Source organism: Ochotona princeps, chromosome 29 (assembly GCF_030435755.1).
Source record: "Ochotona princeps isolate mOchPri1 chromosome 29, mOchPri1.hap1, whole genome shotgun sequence".
Lineage (NCBI taxonomy): Eukaryota > Metazoa > Chordata > Mammalia > Lagomorpha > Ochotonidae > Ochotona > Ochotona princeps.
The window spans coordinates 6,040,090-6,064,644 of NC_080860.1; the positions used below are offsets into that span (position 1 = coordinate 6,040,090).

Here is a 24,555-nt window from a genome sequence, read left to right on the forward strand (position 1 = left end):
GTGGGAAAGACACCTGCTGTGGCCAGGCCAGGCCAGGCCCTTATCTGAGATAGCCCTGCAGCTCCCTGCTCCTGGCTCCTGACGGAGGCCTCTAGGCGTGGGAGAGCAGTCCTCTTGCTCCTGGCCCACCAGACCCCGCCCCACCCTGGTGCAGCAGGAGGGGACCTGGCCTTGGGGTGACGGCAGCAGCCATGTCACGGCCAGGCCAGGGCATGATGGTCCCAGTGTCCGGGCTGGGCTTCCCCCCGCAGAATGTGGCCCGGGTGGTGGTGTGGGAGTGGCTAAATGAATACAGCCGCTGGCGTCCCTACACGGCCACCGTGTGCCACCACATCGAGAATGTGCTCAAGGAGGATGCCCGGGGCTCGGTGGTCCTGGGCCAGGTGGACGCCCAGCTGGTGCCCTACATCATCGACCTGCAGTCCATGCACCAGTTTCGCCAAGACACAGGTGAGCACACTCCCACCCCAGCTCCCTCCCCCCAATCTGTGGACTCCCTCCCACACCCCCACCCCAGGTTGGGGCGGTGGGGAATGAGAGAAGGGGAATCCAGCCAAAGCCCACTGGAGCCCTTGGTTCCAACGCTGCCTCTAAGATGGATTGTAGAGCCTCAGGGCAGCCTGAGTCTCTAGGAAGACAGGGCAGTCTCCCTAGAAAAACTGTGCTCAAACCCAGGAGAGTGTTGGCGCTCAGTTACCATAGAACCGGAGCCTTAGCTGCACTTTTCCCCAGCAATCACAAACAGCATATCCTCCTGCTGTGTTCTGAGCCAGAGCGGCCCATTTTATAGATGGAGAAGCTGAGGCTTGTGGAAGCTGAGGGATTGGAACCCGGGAAGTGGTGGTGGTGACAGGGTTGAGACGCAGAGCCAGAGCCCTTCGCTCTCAATGGGCTCCAAGGGTGGCAGGCTTTGCGGGCGCTGATGCCCACGGTGACAGTGTTAGCGGCCGTTGTCTGTGGTGTGTGAGTGGCCGTGAGGCGACACGGCGATAGTGGAAAGGGTGGTGGTGTTGGCGACGACGGTGACGCTGTGGAGTCGTTGGTGCCGGTGACATGGATGCCGATAGTGGTGGCAGAGTTGGAGTGATGGAAAGTGAAGCTGGCGGCCACGTGGTGGCAGGCCGTCTGTGTGTGGGTGTCGCTTGATGGCGAGCACGAGGGTGGTGGTGATGGTGGTGTTGGTGGCAACATCACAGGTAACAGTGCAGATGAGAGCAGTCAGACAGACCTGTCGCTCCTCACCCTTTGCGGCTGGATTCTGCTGATCCTGTGCAGGTGTCCCTGGGGCTGGGCTTTTGGTTCCTGGGGTGAATGGGTGGGCGGAGAGGAGGAGGAGAACCTGCCCCATGGGAGCTGTCGCAGTACCCTTGGCACGTGGACCATCAGCTCAAGTCCCTGGGGGCAGTCCCTGTGAAGGTATCTGCAGGGAGCTAAGGGGGCTGGGGAATAACACAGCACCCGGCTGCCTTGTTGGAGGAAGAACCCTCCCCTCTGCTAAATAGAGCCAGTGCCCTCAGACCTGGCAGCTGCTGCCACTGTGACTCTTGAAACTTAGTTGCAATGAAACCAAGTTAGAAGTTTCACTGGCCGCTGTGGAGCCCCATGGCTCTGTGACTGCGTGTGTCTTGCAGGACAGAGCAGCCCAGAACACTGCCAGTCAGTCAGTGCAGAAAGTTCTATCAGCCTGTGTCACCCTCCAACATTGCCTGGCACCTGCAGGGTCTTCACAGAGTACAAAAATCTAGTTGGAGCCCTCCCAGGCAGGTTCTTGATGGGACAGTTCTGTCCCTTGCTATCCCCCTGACTCCAGGCCCTGGTCACAGTTGATGGCACTCCCACACTCCACCATTTACAGAACCCCCTGCTCAGTGTCATATTCCATCTACCCAGACCCTCAAGTCCAGCAGGAAGCCACATGGGGTCCTTGGTGGAGGTGCCCCCCAAGGCAACGACCCCAGACACCCCGCTGTAGCTGTGGAGCTAGCTGACTTCTGACCTCATAGACTGTGGGCAGGACTGAGCACATAGGATGGACTGTCTAGGAGCCCTTGCGACAGGGCAATCCGAGGAAGGGAAGCGGGGCTGGAGATTTATGGATGGAGCAGGGAGGAACCGGCGTTTCAGGCAATTGAAGCAGGCCGTGCAAAGGCCCTGGGGCGGGAAGGAACAGAACACATCAGAGGAGTCCATCATGTGGGGTGGGAGAGTGCAGGATGTGGTTGAGGCAAGCATCAGGTTCGAAAGTTTTTGGATCTGAACCGGAGAGGAGGAGAAGTCATCACCCAGGCCTCCAGAGGGTGTGGGGCTCTGGCAGGGGATGATAAGGTGCTCCAGGCTCTTTATGATCCCGGAGGCAGAGACAGGGCTGCATTTTCTGCTGTTCAGGGGTTCCTGGCTAATGCTGACTAAGATTATCCCCCTCCTGGGTCCCCAAAAGCAGCAACAGTCCATCCCAAGGCTACCGCACCAGGAACCTCCCCTTGAGCCCCCTGTTACTCTGAATGGCACCCCCATTTTACAGTTCCTCCGTGCTGAGTCCCCAGAAATACAGCTCCAGTCACTTCCTGGCCACCCCTCCTGCAGTTTCCCAGAGCTATTCACTCCACACCTGCCTCTGTTTGCAGGAAAAGGAAAAAAAAATGCACTCATCCCTCTGCAGGCTGCTGGACACCTGCCAAGACCCCCCAGGAGGGGAGGCGGTCTAGAGAACCACAGAGGCTGGCAGAAAGCCTGCTGGGCAAAGGGACAAGCTCCTGCTTCTCATGTCCACAGGGGCCCTGTCGTCCTTGCTGTTAGTGACCCAAGAAAGAGCAGGGCTGAGTCCCAAGTGCCCCCTCTGCACTGACCAGCCATGTGGGTGACTGTGGGTGGGTTCCCCTCCTCTCCTGAACTGTGACCTAGGCTAGGGCACGGTGACACGGTGCAGCAATTGGATGGATGGAAAGAGGAGAGCCTGTTCCACAAATGAACTCATCCCCTGCTCTGTCCCTCACACATGCTCACATTGTGGGTGTAGGAAAGAGAGAGGAGTTGGAGGTCCTTTGTCTTAAAAACCAGCATACAGCCATAAAACCCAAAGCTCGTGCACTTACGTGGGAATGAGCCCATCTAACCACCTAGAGACTTTACTGTTGACATTCCCCAAGAAGTTCGTTGAAGCTGCAATGCCAGTTGGGAGGCAGAGTGGCCTGGCGTGGCCCAGGCCCTGCCCTGGCAGCTGCCGCCTCTCTCTGTTGGGGTCAGATAGTGGCTATTTTAGGTTTTCAGATCATGAGTATTTTGGGGCTCTATCGCCTCTGCCTTTGGAGCGTGAAGGCTGCCCTAGAGTATATGTAAACGACACATGTGACTTTGTGTTTTAGGGAAGCTAGTGGCTGCTGCGATTTGAATCGCTTATCGTTTTGTGGCTCATAGGATCTTATTAGGTGTGAATGTGAAGCCCAGACCTGGGCTCTGCGGGGAGCAGGTAGTCCCAGCTGGGTTTGGCCTAAGGGCTGTAGCTCCCTGACCTTCACTCTAACCTGCTGTTAGCCTGCCTGTGGGGTGAGACAATGCTATTGCTACACAACAGCTTGCGTGGCACGCACACACTTGGGGTCCGTGTGCCAACGTGCACAGGTGTGTCCATGTGTACACACGGCACCAGCCTGCTTGTGCACGGCTGACACAGCGCCTTGTCTGAGAGCCCCACCTGCAGCCGGCAGAAGAGCACCCAGGTGTCAGGGTCCCTAGGGATTGGCCAGGCTCTTCTCTGTGGGACTGGTGTTTGTTCAGCTGCTGTCCTCTTCTTTCTGATGGACTATATTCCCCCCACTCCGCACCGTGGAAGTCAGGGCCCCTCCATATCCAAGCCAGAACCCTTGGTGTGGAGGCAGGGTGTCTCGACCCAGAGCCATGCCACCTCCTTGTCCCAGCAGAAGGTCAGAGAGGAGGGCTAGGGCCTGGTGACAGGCAGGCGGTTTGCTCCATACTGGTAACATTCTCACCAGGCACTGTGCTCAGCTGGCCCTGAAACTTTTATTACCTGCCTTGGTCTCCAGTCATCCCTTCCCCAGACAAACCAAGATCACCACAAATGGTCACTCCAAGGCTTGGCATGAGAGGTTGTGGGAGGGGACCACCCTCTGGGGCCAGCCGCGGTAGGGAGGGTGTGGGGATGGCTCTCTGCCCCCGGAAGAGGCCATCACTTCCTCAGGAGCCACCTGCATCCCTTGCTGAGGGGGCAGAAGCCTGCAGGGCCTCACCCAGACCCTGTATTTTCCATCCAGCCCACGCAGCTGGACAGAATGGGTGGTTGGGGTGGGTGTGGAGGGGTTCAGCCACTTCCTGGCTGTTTGCAGATCGCTTGTTGGCCTCCTGTGGCCAGGAGCAAGGGAGGGGTCCTCACCTGACCGACACCTCCCATCCCCCTCTCCATCTGCTGTTGAGGGACTTGGGGCGGCCGCCTGCCCATTCTGCAGATGGGACAGCTGAGGCTGGGGGAGGCCAGGCTGGAGACCATCTACAACTGCTGCGCCTTGATCTCTAAGCAAAGCTGCGCCTGGTGCTGCCAAGCTGTTGGGCTGGAGTGACAGGTGGCAGCTGGGCCCAGCGTCGCCCAGGCTTATCCTCTGTCCCTGGGTAGCTCTGGCTCTGCTTAGCCCTGTTTCTTGTCTTTGGGGAAGAGTCCTTTCTAGGGACACTGAGGCTGTTGAGGCCAGGGTAAAAGGACTGCCCGATGGGACAGCTGAGGCCCAGAGAGGACAGGTGACTTGCCCAAGGTCACCGAGCCTATGAGTTCTAAGCCAGAACCCCGGTCTCCGTGTAGGGACAGGGATAGAAAATGAGGTGACTTGTGGTGCCAGGGCTGGGAGAATTCCTGTCTCCTTTCCCCCCTGAGAGCTCTGCCAGGCTTGTTGTCAGGGCCTGCACTAAGACCTGTGCTCCCAGGAGCCCTGGGGGCTCTGCCTGGGCCCTCTCCGAGCAGAGCCAGGTGAGCCCTCGGCCTGGGTCCGACCCCCTGGGGAGGCTTCATCCTGCAGTCAGAGCATCAGGAGGTGCAGCTCAGCTGAACATGAGCCTCTCCGGAGGCCAAGGCCCTGCTACGGATGATCCTCCACCCAGAGCCTGACCGTGCACCTCGGAGAGCCTCCTCCAAGACCAGGGGGGCTCACCACTGTTTTGACTGTGTGGGCTCTGGTGCCTACTCCACATCAGCCCCCAGGCTGGGTCACAGGACCACCAGAAGGGAGAGAATTCACCCACTGCAGACTACAGCAGAGCAGAGGCAAGCCATAGCTCAGGGAACTCGCCTTCGAAGGCCTGGCTCCTGAGACCAGCCTACAAACCAGCTGTGTGGCCACAGATGAGCCCCTATACCTCCCTGGGCATGCATTTCTGCCCCTACGGTGTGGGGAGAAGACTGTGCCTTCCAGGGAGGGTCATCCTGAGGGTGAAGCAAGGCTGTTGGGCACTGCTAGGCTGCCCCCAGGCCCCGGGAAGAAGCAGGGGGAACTCAAATGATTCCCTGTAGAAGCCCAGAGTGCTCTGGGCTGGTAGACTGGTGCTGGTGGATGGGAAGGCCTGGGGAGGAAGCAGCAGCAGCGTACAGAGGAGGTGGGTGAGGTAACAGTGGGACGGGGGAAAGGAGGCCTCTTGGGGCACAACAGGCCGGGCTGCCAGCTGCTGCCCTTTAGCAGCCAGGCCCCTGGGGACCTGGGCTAGGCTTCAGGACCGGCCTTGGTTCTGGGAGGCCCAAGCAGGAGCAGGTGGGGCAGGAGCTGCTAAGGCAGGCACCTCCTCAGCTCTGCCTGGATTCCCTTCACCCTAACCAGGAAAAGGTGGGTCCCGAACTTGGAGTCAGGGCTGTAAGGTGTGGGGATGGGGCCACTTCCAGACAATTCCCCTGGCTGTGCCAGGTCCTAGCTGCCGCAGTACCTTGGACAGAGCAGCCAAGCCACCTGCCCACGCGTGGGGGGGGGCTGGAGTGGGAGGGCCTCTGTCCCCTCTTCCTCCACTTTCTTCCTGCTCTGCCTTCTGCTTTTGCCCATCCCCCAGCCTCTTCTCCCCAAGGGATGACAAGTAATAGTGCTACAGAGGAGAGTGGGGTTAGAAAGAGAAGGGCGAGGAGGTGGTGTGAGGATAGGTGAGGTGAGCTCAGAGACAGGGAAGGGCCCCACAAAGGGGGCTGACCCTGAGCAGGAAGGCGCCATGGAGGTGGGAGGGCTGTGATGAGGGCGAAGGAGGTGAGAAGGAGTGAAGGGACAAGGCTGCCATTCCGATAGAGGAGACGCGGGGAAGGCAGGGGCCTGGATGGAAGGAGATTGGGACTTTCTTGGGGAGATGGACGGGTGCCTCGACTTGTGGAACCGTGCAGGGGGGCAGTACAAGGTGAAGCGAGGGTGGAGAGATTGAGGGGGACTGTCAGAAGAGATTGGAGGGGGGACAGAGGGTCAGAACTGTCACTGTGGAGGTGCCCAGTCAGGCGACGGGCAAGGGGCTCCCCAGTGTGGAGTTCCCAGGGCCTTCTGTGGGCCCCCCACCCCTACCTCTGGGTTACCCAGTCTCTAGGACACCCACAGGACCCCTACACAGCAAGCACCCTCATTGCCCATCCAGCTGTTTGTAGCTGACATCATCTGAGGACATGGGACCCTAAAATCTGGGATCGGCTGCCTCAGGGAGTCTTGTGGGTGAAGGTCAGACTCACTGGGGCTGTGGGGGTGGGACAGGGAGTGGGGCAGTCTCCCTGAATCTCAGCATCTCCACCTGGAACAGAGACCTCCCTTCCCCACCTCCCTGCCCCACCGTGGCTATACTTCTCAGCATGGGTTTGTCTGTGTTCATTCATTCCATCGGGATTTAATGAGCACCTACTGTGTATGGGCCCTAGGACTGCCACAAGAAACAGAACAGCCACCACACCCTATCCCTAAGCGTTCCCATTTTGTTGGGGAGTGCTGGCTATGACCTAGGTGGCCAGGCACCAAAGGGGCTGGGGGAGGAGGTGCTGTTTCTGACCCTGGGACCCCAGGAGCTGCCAGGATGGGGGCCTGCAACCGGGCTCAGCTCCTCACCCGCCCTGAGAGCCTGCCCCTGGAGTCCCTCCAGGATGCCACCTCCGCTCCCAAACAGCAGTGGCAGGCCGGTGACAGGGTGCAGGAGGAAGCTTGGCGCCAGGCCCTGGAGCTGAGCAGTCAGAGGAGGCTGCCGGACGGGGCTGCCAGCAGCCGCCGCCGCCAGGAGGCCACCCCCTCTCCTGGTGACAGCTTTGTCCCTCTCCTTTTGATTGGAGGTAACACCCACCAGGAGAAGTCACGCCATGCTGGGCCCCTCATCCAGCTGCCCGAGTCCTACGGCGTGAGGGGTCAGCCACCTGGTGCCATGGCAAGGACAGTCAGAGGTTTGAGTTCAAGATCTACCTGCCAGATGATTTAGGTTTCCCCAGGGACACGGGACTACAAGTGCAGATGCCAGCAGGGCCTGGGCAGCAGACTCCGTGTGTGTGTCTGTATGCCCGTGCGTGGGTGTATCTGTGTGTGTCTCACTGTGCGCGTGTGTCAGTCTGACAATGCCTTGTTCTCCAGTGCCTGGTATGCAGTCGGTGTTTAGCAAGTCCCTGAAGGCACGAACGGGGCTCACGTGACTGCACTTTGCCTCCTTGGCCAGGGAGGCCCGGCCTGGAGCCACACCTTGGCATATTTTGCCATTTTGGAAACGCAGACTGACATGAGTCTAACTCAGTTTTTAACTATCGCGTCCTATTTTAAACATTATAAACGGCACGTGGGTCAGAGCGCAGCCATACCTGCCGTGGTATGCAGGCTTCAGTCCTGCCATGTGTGCATGGACTTCATGCAAACACGCATGTATGTCTTCAGCCAGCATTTTTCCAAATGCATACCTTCCCTTTCTCCCGTCTGCAAAGAAATGCCAAGATCAGAAGCTAGCTCAGCCTTAGCCACAGGGGTTGGGTGAGGAGGAGACCTTCCAGGGCTGAGGGGACACGGGAGAGTAGACTCATGTCTAAGTGCCCTGGAGACTGCTGCCCAAAAGAAGAGTGTCACGACCAGGCTCCGGTCTGAAAAGGGCACCCTGGTGTGGCACATGGGGTGCAAAGGATGGGAGCCAGGAGGGAGGTGGCAGGCCCCACAATGGTTTAGGTGAGCAGGATTGATGTTAGCTAGAGTGGGAGCCGTGGAAGCCTGGGTCCCCACGGAGGCTTTGCAACTTGGTGGTTGTGTGACTTTTGGCAAGGCACTCCCCGCTTCTCTGTGCCTCACTCAGCCCTTGTGTGAGACACGATGCTTTGGGGGTTGGCATTCGTGAGCACTCAGAACAGCGCCTGGCACGCAGCGGGCCTTCTGTGGGCTTATCCATGACTGTTGTCAGGTGCATTTCACAGACGAGGCTTCATTCGAGAGCCTGTCTGTCCCTCCTGGTCCCTCCCTTCTGTCTCCTGCTCCTGGCTGAGGCTGCTGTACCCATGCATCCGATTCCACCCGGGAAGCCTTCCACCCCCAGACGGTCAAGCCTCCAACTGCCTCAAGGATGAGGCTGCCCGGTGCACCGCTCAGCCTTCCACAGATAGTGGTCCTAACCTGGCTGCCAGCAGCCCCTGGAGGAAGCTGGCTTGCTCCACCCCTGGCAGAAACCGCTACCGGCCCTGGCTTAGCTCAACGAGTCCCCGGGGAGAGTTTGGAGGGAAACCGGACACTGTGGGATTATTGATCACGCGGCGCCAGGCCAGAGGAAGCCTGGATCCCCAGACCCGTCCAGGCCAGCACCCCTGCCAACCTTCCGTGCCATGCTTCCATCCCCACACTGTAGGGCTTGACTCACAAGAGTGCCCAGCCCGGGGCTGCCGTGAGTATGCAAAGGAGACCTTCACATGGCAGCAGGCACCATGGATGAGCTTACTGCACCTGAGGTCACTATGAGAGGGGCTTGTCCCCCCCCCAGGGGAAGAGTCTGGAAAGAAGGCAGCTGCTCCTCCCCCAAGGCCCCTGAGGATGCAGTCTGGGGCTTTGAACTTCAGCTGCGCTGCTTGCGCACCTGTGTGCCTCAGTTTCCCCCTCTGGAACATGGATTCAGGCAAGCAGAGCAATGAGTAAAGGGAATGGCAGCCCAAGCCAGGCAGCTTTGGGTCTGGGCTGCAGCTGCTCCCCTTAAGTTACAGATAACTGTGGATGCGTGTGTGATTTTCCTGGGCCCTCGCCTCTCCTTCCTCCCCTGTCCCTGAGGGCGTGGATGGCAGGTGTGAGGATTGCAAGAACTCCCTTTGGCTGGGGAAGGGGCCAGAATGTCCAACATTATTGTAGGGATGCAGAATTCTGCCCAGGGCCCTCACTCCCTTGGGGCGGAGCAGCCAAGTGGTGCCATGGGTAACTCCCACCCCAGCCCCGGTCACAGGACTCCCCCACCTGACAGGATGTCCCGTGACCACCTCCCAGAGACCCTCCTTCCCGTCAGGACCTGGTGTCCCTACGCTGAGATCACTTCCGTCCGGAGGTCACCCCCAAAGGGAGGGAGGGAAAATGAGAGAGTTGTGCTCAGTGCTGGCCTGGACCAGGAGGACTGCTTCGGGTCGGGGTGTGTGTTGGCAGGGAGGAGGCTCCCTTTCCCCACAGGGAATTCTCTGCCGCCTGGGATCAGCTCCCGGCTAAAGGCAAATCCTTTGATCCAGGTGGGCTTGGGGCTTCCTGGATGAGCTGAGTAGCCCTCTGCCCTCGGCCTCTCAGGTTCCTTGTCTGTAAAACGGGAACCACCCCAACAGTGGACGGGAGTGCAAGGCAAGTGCAGAGCATGGTTCTAGAGACAGTTGGTACTCAGCTAGCGACAGGTGTCAGGGGGTTAGCTGTGCTGCGGCAGCTGCCTTGGCCGGCTTCCACCTGCCCAGCCTCTCCCCTCCTCAGCCCTCTGAGACTCTGGTGCTCCCTAACGATTGGCTGGGCCTCTTGGTTCCCCGTCCTCCTTCCTCCTCTGTGTCTAGGACTACAGCTTCCCTGTGTCTGCCTCGTGTCTCTCCTCCTCCAAACAACCTCCGAAATCTGGGGCTGCAGAGCAGCAGCAGCTACAAACACAGGCCCCAGAGCGCGTGCACTTGACCCTGGCCCCTCCTGGCCGTACCACACAGACCCTTGTGGCCACCAAGACAGCATAGCCAGCCCTGCCCCTGGGCCACCAGCCCAAGGACCTGGCCGACTCACAAGCCGTCCCCCCTCTTAGGCCCATTGTTCTGCCTGCAAATCTAGGCCAAGGCCACTGCGGAGGACAAGGAGCAGTTTGACTGCTATAGCCTTGGAAATCTCGAGATGGAAATCCAGGTGGGTCACTACAGAACTAGCCGTGGTGCCCCTACCCCCGGCTGGCCCCTGGCCAGCCCAGCGCTGGAGAGGTGGATGGACAGGCGGGCAGCAATGGGTGCGCTGCGGGGTGCGCAGCACAGTGGGGGTTGGCAGCTGCCCTAATTACAGCTGCTCTCCAGGCTCCAATCGCGCTTCTAAAGGGCTCCAGGGACACCGCCTTTAATAACTACCAGTAAACAGGCAGGAGAATCAATACCTGGTAAATAGAACCCTAGAGATGGGGCAGATGCCCGGGGCCGGCTGGCACCGCCCAACTCCCAGAGTCCTTTGCTGCAGAACTGGCAGATACCCACCTTGGAAACCCCTGACCCTCCCTGCACTCAAAACCCAACCCCCCAATGATGCTGCAGCTCCCGCCTCCTCAGGAACAAGCCCTCCTCTTTTCCCACGTCCCCCCATTTCCTGGCACCCCAGCAGGCCAAGTGGGCTGCCCGTCTCAGCTGCAGATGCCTCCTCATGCCAGGCTTTGTTACTTGTGCTGGAAACACGGTCCTGGGTCTGGCCCGGTTCTTGTCCTCGCAGAAATCATTGGCCAGTACGGGAGGAGAACAAAACTAGGTCCTTGAGCAGTAGTGCCAGGGTGGGCATGCAGCCGAGCTGAGTAGCACTGGCTGCAGGAGATGGGTGATGGAGGGTCTTGTATGATGAACAGGAGTTTGCCCAGTGTCCCTGGGCTGGACAGGGGGCAGTGGGTAACGTGTGATGTTCCTAGACCAAAGCTTATCTGATTCTGTCTTTCAGGATGATTTACACTCCCATTTTACAGACAAAGACACTGAGGCAGTGGGAGGCAGGATTTGTACAAAGATCCCTTTGCCACCACAAGGCTCGCCTCCAGGAGCACAGTGAGCAAATAAGGCAGGTTTCTATGGCCTCCCTTCCTGAGAAGAGCTCCGTGTGCAGGTGCACTGGGTTCCGGTTCCTCCCCCTGTGGAGGAGGTGATCACCTGCCACGGGTGGGGAGATGAGAGCTTGAGCAAGGGAGCCCAGCGTGGGGAGGCAGCCCAGGAGCCAAGGTTTTCTCTGCAACACCTGCACACCAGGGAGGAAATCAGTGTATACACACTTATTTGAAACGCTGGACCCCGCACCTGGATGCCTCCCCACCTCCCGTTTGTGATTGGCTAGGACAGTGTGAGAGCCCAGGGACCTGTCTGAGGTGCCAGCTGGCAAGTCCACCCTCTTCCCCACTTCACCTCTCTCTGCCTTAGCAACAGTGACCCCTCTGTGCCTCAGTTTCCCAAGCACACAGGGCTGGGCAGTTGGCAGAGGTAGTCCATAGGCCTGAAGCACAGAGAACAAGCTCTGTCCATGCCTGAATAGTGCCAACAGTAAGGGACGGTCAGAGTAGACTCTGTGGACAGGAAGAAGCAGCCTGACTGGTGGGGGGATGGGGAGAGGGGTGCTTGGAAGGCCCCTTGCTGCAGTTTCCTGGGCCAGGAACCCCAAGAAGAGGCATAGACACCTACCACCACCCACCGTGTAGAGAGGACCTACTGTGTGCAGGCACAAGGGATGCAAAGCAGCCCATGGGTTGCCAGCCTAGCCGAAGGAGACAGAGAGCATGCAGCAATGTTACCTTCAAGGCCCACTGAGTGCCAGGGAGGACCTTGAGAGATCCAGGTGAGAACGTGCAGGAATGGCCGGGCGCCCTTGCAGCCTAGGAGTGCAAAGGCCCAGGACCAGGGCAGCATCTGAGGACTTGCGGAGGGCAGGGGTGGTTGTGGGGCAGGTGAGAGGTCATGGAGAGAGACAGGGCTAGACAGCCAGGGGCTTGGCGGCTCCCTCCGAGGACTTTGGGCCAGCTCCCAGTGAGGGCTCTGGGGAGAGCGGGTGGCTGGTTTGGATCTGAGTTGCCCTGAGCAGGATTCCTCCTGCTGCTTCTCCACGGCTGGGTGGAAAGGAGGCCAGCCTCACGGAGGCCTGGGGAGGCTGCTGGGCCTCGCATACAGCCGAGAAGCCCCGGAGTGTGCAGCCTTGGCAGCTGTGTGCAGCCAACCCAGCAGCATGCTCTGCTCCAGCTGCAAGGGCCCCGGAGCAACAGCTAGAAACTGACAATCCTGCAGCCTGATGCTTGAAGTCTGTCCCGCCCAGAGTTCCCAACGGGTGGATGTGTAGCGATGCGTTGGCAAGCCTGGGACCCTGGCTGGGGAGTGAAGTTTGTACACATGTGATCCGAGGAGAGCTCCAGGGAGAGGCAGAGGGGTGAAGGAGCAATAGCTGCCCTGAGGGGGTTGATGCAAGTACTAACAGTCCATCATTTGTTCAACAACCGACTCCCAAGCCCTGGTTGTGTGCAGGTGCTGGGAACAGAGCAGGGGGAAACCACAGTCCCGGGTCTGGGGCTCCCGTGTTCTTGAGGGGGCATCAGAGCACAGGGCAAATAGATGCAGTGTAAGGGAGCTCAGAGAAAGGAGGGACCATAGATGTGTACAGGGCATGTGCATATGTGAAGGTATGTGTGTATTATGTGTTGGGTATGTATTGTATGTGCCTGTATGTGTAGCATGTGTGTTGTGTATACGTTTGTGAATGTATGCATGTGAACAGGCACATGTGTGCAAGTTTGTATCATGTGTAAACATGCGTGCACGTGGGTATCTGTGTGTGTCCATGCACACTCTCAGGAGCCAGGAATGCACATTTCTTTGAGATGTATTTATTTTTCTTATTTATTTTTATTTATTTTTATTGAAAAGTCAGATATACAGAGAGAGGAGGAGAGACAGAGAAAGATCTTCTGTCCACTGATTCACTCCCCAAGTGGCCACAATGATCAGAGCTGAGCCGATCTGAAGCCAGGAGCCAGGAGCTTCTTCTGGGTCTCCCACATAGGTGCAGAGTCCCAAGGCTTTTGGGCCATTCTCCTCTGCTTTCCCAGGCCACAGGCAGGGAGCTGGATGGAAAGTGGAGTGGTGAAGTACTCCTGGGCTCGCTCACTGTGCGCCCCAGCGCCACCGGCACCCCTATGGGATGCTGGCACTTTTAATGGGAGGATTTAGCCATTGAGTCATTGTGCTGGGCTGGAGAGGTGCACGTTTCTAAGTAGGGATGATGAATGAATGAAGGGGGAGTGGTGAATGAATGAAGCGTGGCTGAACTGCGCAGAGCACCTGCAAGTGTGAAGGGGTGACGTCGAGTATGAACGTGGGAACCAAGGCTGGAATAAGCGGATAAACTCGCAAGAAAACTTTTGGATGAAGACACGAGCCTGTGCTCGAACGAACCAAGTCAAACGGCCAAGATGAGTGTGGACCAGCCGAGGCAGAAACAGCTGCGCGTGCAGGGTCTCCACCAGCCTTGGCCCCCGTTGACCCCGCCCGCATCCCCACGCCAGCCTGGCCTTCCACTTCCCCGCGTGCCCAGGACGGCCAGGTCCTGCAGACTCTTCCCCTCCCACGTGTGTGCAGTCCCCGGCCCACCTCTACCCCCTCCCTGGTGTGCACAGGCCTGGACCACCCTACGCTGATGCCCTCTTCCCGCCCCCGCAGGCACCATGCGGCCGGTGCGACGCAACTTCTACGACCCGTCGTCGGCGCCCGGCAAGGGGATCGTGTGGGAGTGGGAGAACGACAGCGGCGCGTGGACGGCCTACGACATGGACATCTGCATCACCATCCAGAACGCCTACGAGAAGCAACACCCGTGGCTCGACCTCTCCTCGCTCGGCTTCTGCTACCTCATCTACTTCAACAGCATGTCGCAGATGAACCGCCAAACGCGCCGCCGCCGCCGCCTGCGCCGCCGCCTGGACCTCGCCTATCCGCTCACGGTCGGCTCCATCCCCAAGTCGCAGTCGTGGCCCGTGGGCGCCAGCTCGGGCCAGCCCTGTTCGTGTCAGCAGTGCCTGCTGGTTAACAGCACGCGCGCCGCCTCCAACGCCATCCTGGCCTCTCAGCGCCGCAAGGCGACCCCTGCGCCCGCGCCCCCGCCGCTGCCGCCACCACCGCCGCCGCCTCCTGGAGGACCTCCGGGCACGCTCGCTGTGCGCCCCAGCGCCACCTTCGCCGGCGCTGCGCTCTGGGCCGCGCCTGCCACCGGTCCCCCTGAGCCCACACCGCCTCCCACGGGACCCCCGAGGAGCCCAAGCGCCCCCAGCGGCGCGCCGGTCCCCGGGCAGAACAACCTCAACCGGCCGGGACCCCAGCGTTCCACAGGCGTGAGCGCGCGCGCCTCCATCCCGCCTGGGTAAGACGGGAGCTCCATGGTAGAGGGAGGGTAGGCTGGGGTCGCTAGCAGCCAGGACTCAGCCCAGGATGGGGGAGCCAAGACCTGCAGCAATGCAGAATCCTGAACATCTCTTGCCTAGGCAAGAGGCATGCACAGACATCCCCTAAAGGCCTTGACATTCACTTCTGTCCGTTCTTGCCCCCAGAGGGGAGGGCAAATCGCTTCTCCTGGATCCCACCAGGTCCACGGGACAGGGAGGCAGTCTTGCTTATTATCAGTTGTCAAACTCCATCTGCATCATCCACCCTCAAACTAGTCCGTGTGCCCATACTACAGAGGGTTGACTGAGGCTGGGAAAGGGGTAGTTCCTTCCCTGGGGACAGATCGAGACCTGGGACCCTAGGTCCCCAGTACCTGCTCTGGGTGGAGTGGCGCCCTGTGGTGACTAGCTAGAACAGGCACTCCCCTGCTGGACATGCCACTTCCTGAAAGAGCGCTGTCCTTTGGGCTCCTGTTGTGGCTTTCGCCTTGTTCCTGGTGTGACCTGGAGTGGTGACTGTTGACCCGTAGCCCTGCTCTTCTTTGAACCAGAGCAGGTCCGCCAGGAATTTCTTCTGTGAGTTGACTTTCCCGGTGAGATTCCATGAAGAAAGGTTTACAGTTCGGAAACCTTGGGTGAAGGGGTCCCCACGCACCAGGGCAGGGACTGAAGCTAGGCTGCCTGGAAAGCCTGACTTGCTGGGGGCCGTTCCCCCAGCGGTGACATCTGAAACAGGTCTGTCCCCTCCCCTGAGCCTCAGTCTGTGTGATGGGGACAGGGCAGCAGTTCAGCTGTGGCCTCAGTTCTCCTGTTGTTGTCCAGGAGGAAGGACTGTTGGGGGCGGCGGGGGGAGGCAGCTGGAATGTTCCAGCCACCTGCTGGCCTCACTCTTCCCTTCCGCTCCCCTGTGTGGCCAGCCTCCCAGAGGATTGAGCCATCATGGGGACAAACAGAGATGACCGCAGCTTTAGCCTCAGACAGCTCCAAATTCCAGTGCTAAAGAAGACCCACAGAGGCCTCAGGGAGAGCCCCAGTCAGAGCCCCTTGCAGACAGCAGCCTGGCTCCACTGCCCTATTCCAAAAGGGGCTGGGGAGCCAGGGTGACAAGAGGAGGGACTTGGGGGGGTATGGGCAAAGCTAGGAGACCCTAGAGAGATTTCTGGGGGCAGTAATGTGATACTCCCACCACACAATGGGCAGGAACCAGCAGGTAGTAGCCAGAATTTAATCTATGCAGTGAAATGCTGGGGACAGGGCAGGATAGGGTAGTGGGTTAGGTTAGAGCAGGTGTGTTAGAACAGGATGGGATGGGAGGGGAAGGGGAGGGGAAGGGAGGGATTAAGATAGGATGGGATGGGATGGGATGGCATGGAATCCAACAGAACAGGACAGAAAAAGCATCATAACGGTAAGAGTTGTACTGAACAGACTGCCAGGTGAAGTGCCTTTGCTGTGCTGTTTAAAAGGGCCCTGGCCCCAGATCCACTTCCAACCCCTGCCCACCCCTGCCCTGTGTCTGCTGGAACCTACTGTCCCTGTGTCCCTACTCTGGCACCTGCTCCTGCTGTATAATCCCAGCTGAGCCCGTGGGCCTCTCTGGTCTGTGTAATACCTGCACCCTGGCTCCCACCCACTGCTGTCAGACACGCAGCGTGATGCCAACCCAGCAGGTGCCAAGGAGGTGTCGTTTGCCTTCTGCCTTCTCTGCTCTTTGGCCTGAGAGCCGTTTCCTATTGAGGGGCCCAGGATTGGCTCCTCTTGCCAATGGTTTATTTCTTTGGCTTCTCCTGTGCCTGGGCTCTTTGATTTGTAAGTGTGCCCCCTGCATTCAGAGGATTCACCCTTGGCCTGTGCCCTGTGTCCCACTTGCCCTGTTCTTAACTTTGGTGGTGACATGTGCTCATCTGCTTGTTAAAAGAATCGATCCCTGCTTTGGGAACAGCTCCTGGGTGGCAGGCAGTGTTCAGGGCCCTAGGGACACAGTGACCGCAGAAGGGCTAGTCTCTGCCCCCAAGGAGCTCACGTCTGGGGGAGACAAAGAAGAAATTCCAGAGCATGGCAAGGAGTCGCAGCTGCAATAGGGGAAAACTCCAAAAGAGGAATAAATATAGGCCATCAGAAAGAGAAAAGACAAAGCAAAACAAAACTGTTTTGGTTTTGTCTGAAAGGCAGGTTTTATTACAGAGAGGAGAGACAGAGGGAAAGATCTTCCATCTGCTGCTTCACTGCCAATGGCTGGAGATGAGCTGATCCAAGGCCAGGAGTAGCAAGCATCTTCTGGGTCTCTCACACGGGTGCAGAGGCCCAAGGAGCCATCCTCCACTGCTTTCCCAGACCGTAAGCAGGGAGCTGACTTGGAATTGGATCAGTCGGGATTTGAACTCGTGCCCGAATGGGATGCTAGCACTGCATGTGGAGGTGTAGCATGCTGTGCCACAATGCTGGCCCCATAGTGAGTAATTTTTTTTTTACATGAAGAGGTCAGGAAAAGCCTTGCCGACAAGGTAAGGTTGAGCCAAGCTAAAAAGAGGTGAGACGCCAGCCTGGCAGGGAGCTGGGGCACTTTCATCCCAGAGGAGAGCCCGCAGGTGCAAAGGCCGTGGGGCAGAACTGGGTTGATTGTGCTGTCGCCAACCAGTGTGACTCGAGAGGAAGTCAGAAAAAAAGCAGGTCAGCTCACACACCAGGGGCCTCCTTGAAGGTTGCAGGTTGCAGCCAGGAGGGCTCTGGTGTCTGGAGGTGTGAGAGGGGCGCGGCTGCAGGGACGCTGGAGCGGCTGCTGTGCCCACTTGCCAACTGCAGGGGGGGAATGCTGGTGCGGCTTCTGTGCCCCCTTGCCCTCAGGGACTGCAGCAGCAGCCGGGCAGGAGGTGGGCAGCTGGGGGGCCCCTCCTCACCAGGCAGCTGTTGAACTTCACACCATGATCTGTCTTGAAAGAGCTCACAGGCACACACACAAGGGCCCCTCCCTGTCCCCTTGAGGCCTGGGGCCTGCCCACCCTCCCCCCTCTTCTGCACCACAGGGTCAGACCAAACATACCCTCCCTCCCTCCAACCCCCCTAGCACTTCCTGCCCAGCTCCCTGGGAGGCCAAACCACACACTGCAGTGCACGTGGCCATGGCCGCCCCAGGCCGTGGGAACCAGGCACTGCCCTGCCCTGCTCCCCACCCCTCCTATCTGCTACCTGGGCTCCCCCGGGCTGGGCAGGCTGCAACCCAGGGCCCCGGGACTCCCCACCCCCGGGAAATCCAAACCCCAGATGCCAACCACTCCTTCTAACCCCTCCCTGGGAGGAGAGGGTGCAGCTCCAGCCCTGGGAACCTCAGAGGCTTGGATGGCAAATGGGGGCAGGGTGTGGTACTGGAGCCAGGAAGGGCGGAGAGCGAGCTCCCAACAGCCTCGTGTCCTGGGGTCTGGCTTGCTGTTGATGTGTCCTGGCAGGCTCTGCAGAGGGGACTTGGCCCAGGCTGGGGAGGGGTGCAGGTGGCCGGAGCCGGCCCAGCCCCCACCTCCCAAGAGCCACTATAGAGGAGGAGCGTGGGGGCCCCCAAAACACCCTCCAACTTCTTCTACCCAGTGCAGGACATTTTCACTTTCTGCCCTCTCATCGCCAGCCTGGGCCCCAAGTGAGCTCTCCAGGGCTGCCCAGGGGGGCTGTTGGATCAGTGCCAGCTCTCTTGAGGGGGGTCAGAATTCAATCCAGAGACCTGGAAGCTGGCCTCAGAGGCTGTGCCAAGTCATGAGCCTGGGTGTGCAAGGGCTAGGAGAGCAGGGAAGCCAGAGGCAGGCGAAGGGCTGGACAATGACACAGCCAGCCAGAGGGCAGCCCTGGAGCCTCAGATGGGTTTGGGGCGGCCAGAGTAGGCACAGCCCCTGATGAGCGTGCCCAGGATTGGACCAGCTCCAGGACCCAAAGTAAAGGCTTTAGGCTTCTGGAACACACAGAGGGCTCTGCAGGTTGGCCCCCCTGCCTGATGTGGAGGTCACCATGGCCTGTGACTCAGAAATTCCAGGACCCTGTGGTTGTCGATTGCACCACTAACTGGCTGAGTGACCTCCATGATGTCACTTCCCCGCTCTCTCTGGGCTCCATCATCTGTAACATCCCTAGGCTGCCCCCTAAGTGACCAGAGTGCCAGTAGCCCCATTTCCTATCTGTCTCATATTGGATGTTGTTGTGTGGCTGTGAAGTCGCATCACCCATATACCCACTTGTACAGAAGCCCACATTCTAATGACAGAGGCAGGCAGGTGGACATGGCCTGTGACCTAGAGAACACTGGGCTGCCTGGCTTGGGGAAGTCGCTTGCGGTGGCTCAGGAGGAAGGCCTCCGGGACATAGACCCCTGAGTCTGGGCTGGGAGGGACAGTGTGAGCAGACTCAGAGCAGGCAAGTGAAGGCACTCAGATGAGAGCAGGGAACAGTGTGTGGAACAGCAGCTGTAACAGAACCTCCCTGCCCACCCTGTGGACACTGTGGACATCATGTCCTGCAGGGCAGGGGTGGAGTGGGAGACAGTTCCGTGGCTGTCTCCCAGGAGCTTCCTGGGGAGACCGGACTTTGGCGGGCACCGCTTCCCGTCTTGGCCTCTTGGCCGTGGTGAGAGAATCAGCGCCAGCGGAGCAGTCTGCAGCACCTCACACCAGCACTGCTGCCATGAGCTGGACCTGAGCGCTGCCGGGGAATCGCTGCCAGTTCCCCTTGGCACACCCACCTTAGGACGAGTGTCGGCCAGGACCTCCCAGGACGGGGGCTGCCGAGCACCTCTGTCCAAGACACCTGCTTCCAGCTCCCTTCTGTGTGTGCCATGGGGGGAGGAGCCTAAGCCTGGGGTCATAGGGCATCCACCCACAGCATCCTACACGCTCCTCCCACCTCTTCCTCCCCTCCCTTCCTCCTTCTCTCCCCGCTCCCTCGCCATCCCTTCCCCCCCAACACCTGCGGTTGACATGGGTGGCTAAGCATGGTCTCTATCTGGGTGGCATTTGCACAAGCACCTGAGTACCTTCATTCAGGATCTGAGGGGTAGAGGGAAGGAACCTCCCCAAGGTCATCTCACCCCTGAGAAGATGGAGGAGGAGCTAGGAAATGAGGGAGGGGCGGGCCAGATTGCCTCGAGCCATTCTTGCTTGAGGACTTTCCCATGGCAGGTGACCGATCCTATTAAATAGATTAAGGGACAAAGACAGGGGCATCCAGCAGGTCTCCCATCCAAGGCCGTTTGAGCAGAGACCTGAGCTGGAGGAGAAGCTGAGCCTTGGTAGGAGGGAAGGGCACTGCTGAGGCTGGATCAGCAGGTGCACAGGGACGCAGGGCAGCTGGAGCAGAGTGGACGGGGCAGGGTGAATGCACAGGATGGTGGCTGGGCAGGGGCCAGAGCAGAGTGGGGGTGACGGGGCTTGGGGCACAGGATCAGGTAATGCATCAAGGAAACCAGCCTGGCGGGGGCAGGGGAGGAACCAGGCCTGACTTCCGAGGGTACCTGGAGCATCCCTTACCAGGCTGGGCGCCGAGGAGGCAGGGTGAGGGGTGAAAGCTGCCTTGCTTCCGGGAGGCCCTGCGGCCAGGAGGATGTTCTCAGCCATGCCGAGGAAACGGCCCAGCCCACATCAAAAGGGGCCCTGGGCAGCTCCCACGCTCGGCGCCGTGGGAACTCCACTCCCCAGCCTTCTCGCAGGGGCCTGCAGATGGAGAGACGGTGGGCCTCTCAGGACTGTCCCCAGCTCGCCAGTGGGCAAGTCAAGAAGCATACAGAGACTTAGATTGATAGAGGTTGCCTGGAGAGCTGGTTGAGGATTCAGCCTGAGTGTGTTGTGATGGTGTGCAGAGAGTCCCCTGGAGAAAGAAGGATTGAAGTTTTCTTTTTTAAAAAGGAGTGGGTGAAGGAGACCAAAACCTTTGTGTGTCTACACTAGAGGCATTTGAGGAAGCAGAGTCCATGTGGGATGGGGCTGGGGACACTCCCTTCCCACCCCGCCAGGAGGATTGCAGCAGCCCCAGGAACAGAGCTGAATGCCACCCCACCTGCCGGGCAGGGCACCTGCGATCCCTTGCCCTTGACCTGCTGCCCCCATTGCAAATGGGGGAACAGACCAGATCTCAGGGGACCCAGTGCACCTGCTTCCCCCAGGGCTGTGATCAGGTGGCTCTGGGCCACCCAGCACCTTCCCCAATGTCTGCTCCCCCCTCATCAGGATGTGGAGCGCTCTCTGCTGTGTGCCTGTGTCTGCCATGGGTGGGGAGGGTGGTGTTTGCATGTATGTGTCATGTGCTGCTGGTTAGCGTGTCTGTGGGCCCTTCCCCCGCTGTGATTAACCTGGGTACATGATGTATCTACAAATGTGCACGGTTTCATCACAGGAACTAATAGGAAAAACTCCAGTATTGGGGTGAGGGGAGTCCCAGGCACAGGACACATCAGAGCCCTTAGTGTGTTGAGGTGGGCGGTGAGGCTATGAAAGGGGGCAGCCAGGTGTCTCCTAACCTTTCTGATCCCAGCTCCTTCCTTCCCAGGACGACAGACTTGGGGAGAGCCCAGACCAGCATCATCTGTAGAAGTTGGGGTTCAGGCACTGGGGAGGGGAGGCACAGGGCGGGATTGGAGTCTGCTCCAGGTGAGAGGCACACGAGGTCCGGTCTTGCCAGGGTCCCCTGGTGCAGCTGCGGCCTCTGCCCTTCTTCCCGCAGGGTCCCCGCGCTCCCGGTGAAGAATTTGAACGGTACCGGGCCGGTCCACCCGGCCCTGGCAGGTGAGGCCCCGCCCATCAACCCCGAGGTTCCACCCTGGGACGCCCTGGTGGGCAGACCCATGGAGGGCGGGCGGGGCCAGGTCCCCCTCCTCGGGGTGCAGGGAGGTCAGGTGTCCGCACCCCAATCGGCCTGGTGGGTGGGATGGCGGGATCCCGGCCGCTCGGCACCGCGTAACGGCTCGCGCCCGCGCGTCGCAGGCATGACCGGGATCCTGTTGTGCGCCGCGGGGCTGCCCGTGTGCCTGACGCGCGCGCCCAAGCCCATCCTGCACCCGCCGCCCGTGAGCAAGAGCGACGTGAAGCCAGTGCCTGGCGTGCCCGGAGTGTGCCGCAAGACCAAGAAGAAGCACCTCAAGAAGAGTAGGGCACGCGCGCAGACCCCGGCCCCTTCCCCGACCTCTGCACGAGTACTCGCCATCCTTTCTTCTCTCTCCGCCCTCGATGGCTCCTCCCCTTCCTCAGCAGGGCCAGCCTCTAAGACCTGGAACCTCACCCCTCCCCCAGTAAACCACGCCCCCCTTGGCACCTGACAACCCTGCCTGCAGCCCAGTGACCCTTGACCCCGCCCTGTGCCAGGCTGGGCGCGCGGGAGGCGGGGGGCACCCTCAAGCCCCACCATGTCCTCGCAGGTAAGAACCCAGAGGATGTGGTTCGGCGATACATGCAGAAGGTCAAGAACCCACCTGATGAGGTGAGCGCCAAGGCAGGGGCGGCCCCTCATCCTCCTCAGGGTCACAGGGTCCCCTGCACGCTGCTCTGGCCTTCCGCAGTCACTGGCAGTTGGCATCACCTAAGCATCACTCCTAGTTCTAAGTTTCACTTCCTTCCCCTGACACCCCCACAGGACTGCACCATCTGTATGGAGCGACTGGTCACAGCCTCGGGCTACGAGGGTGTGCTCCGGCACAAGGGTGTGCGGCCGGAGCTGGTGGGCCGTCTGGGCCGCTGCGGCCACATGTACCACCTGCTGTGCCTAGTGGCCATGTACTCCAATGGCAACAAGGTGTGCCTAGGGCAGAGGGGACCAGGGATGCAGGGAGTTGGGGCTGGGGCAGGTTCCCTGGGCGCTCATGGCCACTGCCGCTGCCACCCCGTGCCACCCAGGATGGCAGCTTGCAGTGTCCCACGTGCAAGGCCATCTATGGTGAGAAGACGGGCACACAGCCTCCGGGGAAGATGGAGTTCCACCTCATCCCCCACTCGCTGCCAGGCTTTGCGGACACTCAGACCATCCGCATCGTCTATGACATCCCCACGGGCATCCAGGTGAGCAGCCCCGCCTGCCCCCACTCCCACCCTTGTCTGGGGGCTGAGACCCTGCTGCCACTCCCCACCCCTGCTCACCCACAGGGCCCCGAGCACCCCAACCCGGGTAAGAAGTTCACGGCCAGAGGTTTCCCACGCCACTGCTACCTGCCCAACAACGAGAAGGGGCGCAAGGTGAGTGTGCGGCCAGGAGGGTGCAGCCTAGGCCCTAGGCTCCTCAGCCCCAGGTCTCTGCCTCCCCCAACAGCAGTGAGCACATGGGCTGGGACCCCATCTCCCATCCCAAGTTGGAGTCTCGCTCCTGGCCCCCTCCCTGATACAGACCGGCAGTGCTGAGCCCCACCCTATGGACCATCTGCTCCTCCTTTCTGGAATCCAAGGGGAGGCCAGATGCTCCTGTGGAAGCTGTGCCAGCGGGGGCCCCCTTCATTCACCCCACAAGACACAGGTGGACACCCTGGGGGAGGCTTTGATTGACAGGGTCCAGGAGACAAGGAAGAGGAGGGAAGTGGCTCTGAGAAGTGTGCTTAGTCTGTGCTAGCTGAGTCATGACGGGTCAGAGAGCCCCTGGGGCCCCACACACACCTCCCACCATCCCTGCCCGCCCCCAGGTGCTACGGCTGCTCATCACAGCCTGGGAGCGTAGACTTATCTTCACCATCGGCACATCCAACACCACGGGCGAGTCGGACACCGTGGTGTGGAACGAGATCCACCACAAGACGGAATTCGGCTCCAACCTGACAGGCCACGGCTACCCCGACGCCAGCTACCTGGACAACGTGCTGGCTGAGCTCACGGCCCAGGGTGTCTCCGAAGCAGCGGCCAAGGCCTGAGGCCCCCCACCCCAGCCCACGCGGCTGGCTGCTTGCCTTCCCTTCTGCTTTTGCCCCTGGCCTGGCACATGGCACACACCTGCCTCCCTCCGCCGGGGCGTGTCCTGGTACCCTGGCTCAGGGTTGGGGCGGAGCCTGCAGAAGGGGCGGGAATATTCCCAGGCAGTCAGGCCAGGCTCTCCAGCTCCAGTGGGGCTGCAGAGAGAGAGTTCTAGAAACCACAGTGACCTCCCCCCAGGAAGATGGCACCCCACGCCCTCACATACATACACACACACGTCCTGCTGAACACACGCACGCACACCCATGTGCCTCTACCAACCCCCGTGCAGGGGGAGAAGAGACGGGAAGTTCCCCCAGGGATTCTCATCTGTGTAGGGACAGTGCTCCTGGGCTGCTGTGCACACAAGACCAGTTCAACCACCTGGGGCACATTGGGTCTTGGGGAGCCCAGCCCAGTACCCCTCCCCCGGCTTCACCCACTGATGTGCTGAGAGCTACAAGTCCCGAGTAGGCTGACAGGCGAGTGGGCTAAAGGGGTCTCCTGTGTCTCTTCCCCCTCCCTCCTTCCCATGGCCATCTCCAGGCCTATGTCTGTCTGTCCCAGGTAGGGGCACCTGCTCTGCTCCTCATCCCACCCTGTCACCCAGCGTTCCCCAGCGTGGAGATCCAAAGGCTACCGCGTCTGGCTTCTGCGGGGACTGGAAAGGGGAGGGGGGTGTTCGCTTAGGAGCCCACAGCAAAGAATCAGCTTCCCTCTCCTTGGGAGTGGACAGTGGGGTGCTGATCCTCTCCGGCCAACCAGGGGCCTGTTGCCCCAGCAACTCACCAGCTCCGCCTCTGGTGATTGGCTGCCTCCTCTGTGGCAGTCAGCCAGGATTTAAAGGAACGCCAGCCACTGCTCTTCGGAAAACCCACCAGTTCCATTGTGGCTGGAGGAATAAATGGTCTTTCTCCTCCTCACCCTGTCTTGTCCTAGCCGGGTGTGTGTGTTGGGGGAAGAGGGTGGCACCGCTTGTGGGAGGTCCCCAGTCTGTACCGCCCACCTAGGAAGGATGGCTTGGAAGAGAAGGGCGGTGCTGGGCTCCGGAACTGGAGGAAGTGTAAGGGGTAGGCGTGGCTCTGTCCTGGTCCTCAGCATTGCA

The 24,555-nt window shown here is 60.0% G+C and overlaps 1 protein-coding gene across 1 annotated transcript; it reads left to right on the forward strand.

The window, feature by feature from the left end:
• Positions 1–79: 79 nt before the first annotated feature.
• On the forward strand, positions 80–24,373 carry DTX1 (deltex E3 ubiquitin ligase 1). The gene is made up of 9 exons (XM_004595286.2): positions 80–450; positions 13,838–14,534; positions 21,247–21,308; positions 21,507–21,668; positions 21,938–21,999; positions 22,153–22,311; positions 22,413–22,574; positions 22,659–22,748; positions 23,186–24,373. The coding sequence occupies exons 1-9, from the start codon at positions 192–194 to the stop codon at positions 23,408–23,410; spliced, it is 1,878 nt and encodes a 625-aa protein (XP_004595343.2). The 5' UTR covers positions 80–191; the 3' UTR covers positions 23,411–24,373.
• Positions 24,374–24,555: the final 182 nt, after the last annotated feature.

What these genes read in the sequence shown, in the direction of transcription:
- DTX1 (XM_004595286.2), top strand. Translation starts at nt 192, where the DNA reads ATGTCACGGCCAGGCCAGGGCATGATGGTCCCAGTGTCCGGGCTGGGC. An exon ending in CCAGTTTCGCCAAGACACAG is followed by an intron (nt 451 to 13,837) that starts GTGAGCACACTC and finishes CCGCCCCCGCAG; the next exon opens with GCACCATGCGGCCGGTGCGA. An exon ending in ACAACGAGAAGGGGCGCAAG is followed by an intron (nt 22,749 to 23,185) that starts GTGAGTGTGCGG and finishes GCCCGCCCCCAG; the next exon opens with GTGCTACGGCTGCTCATCAC.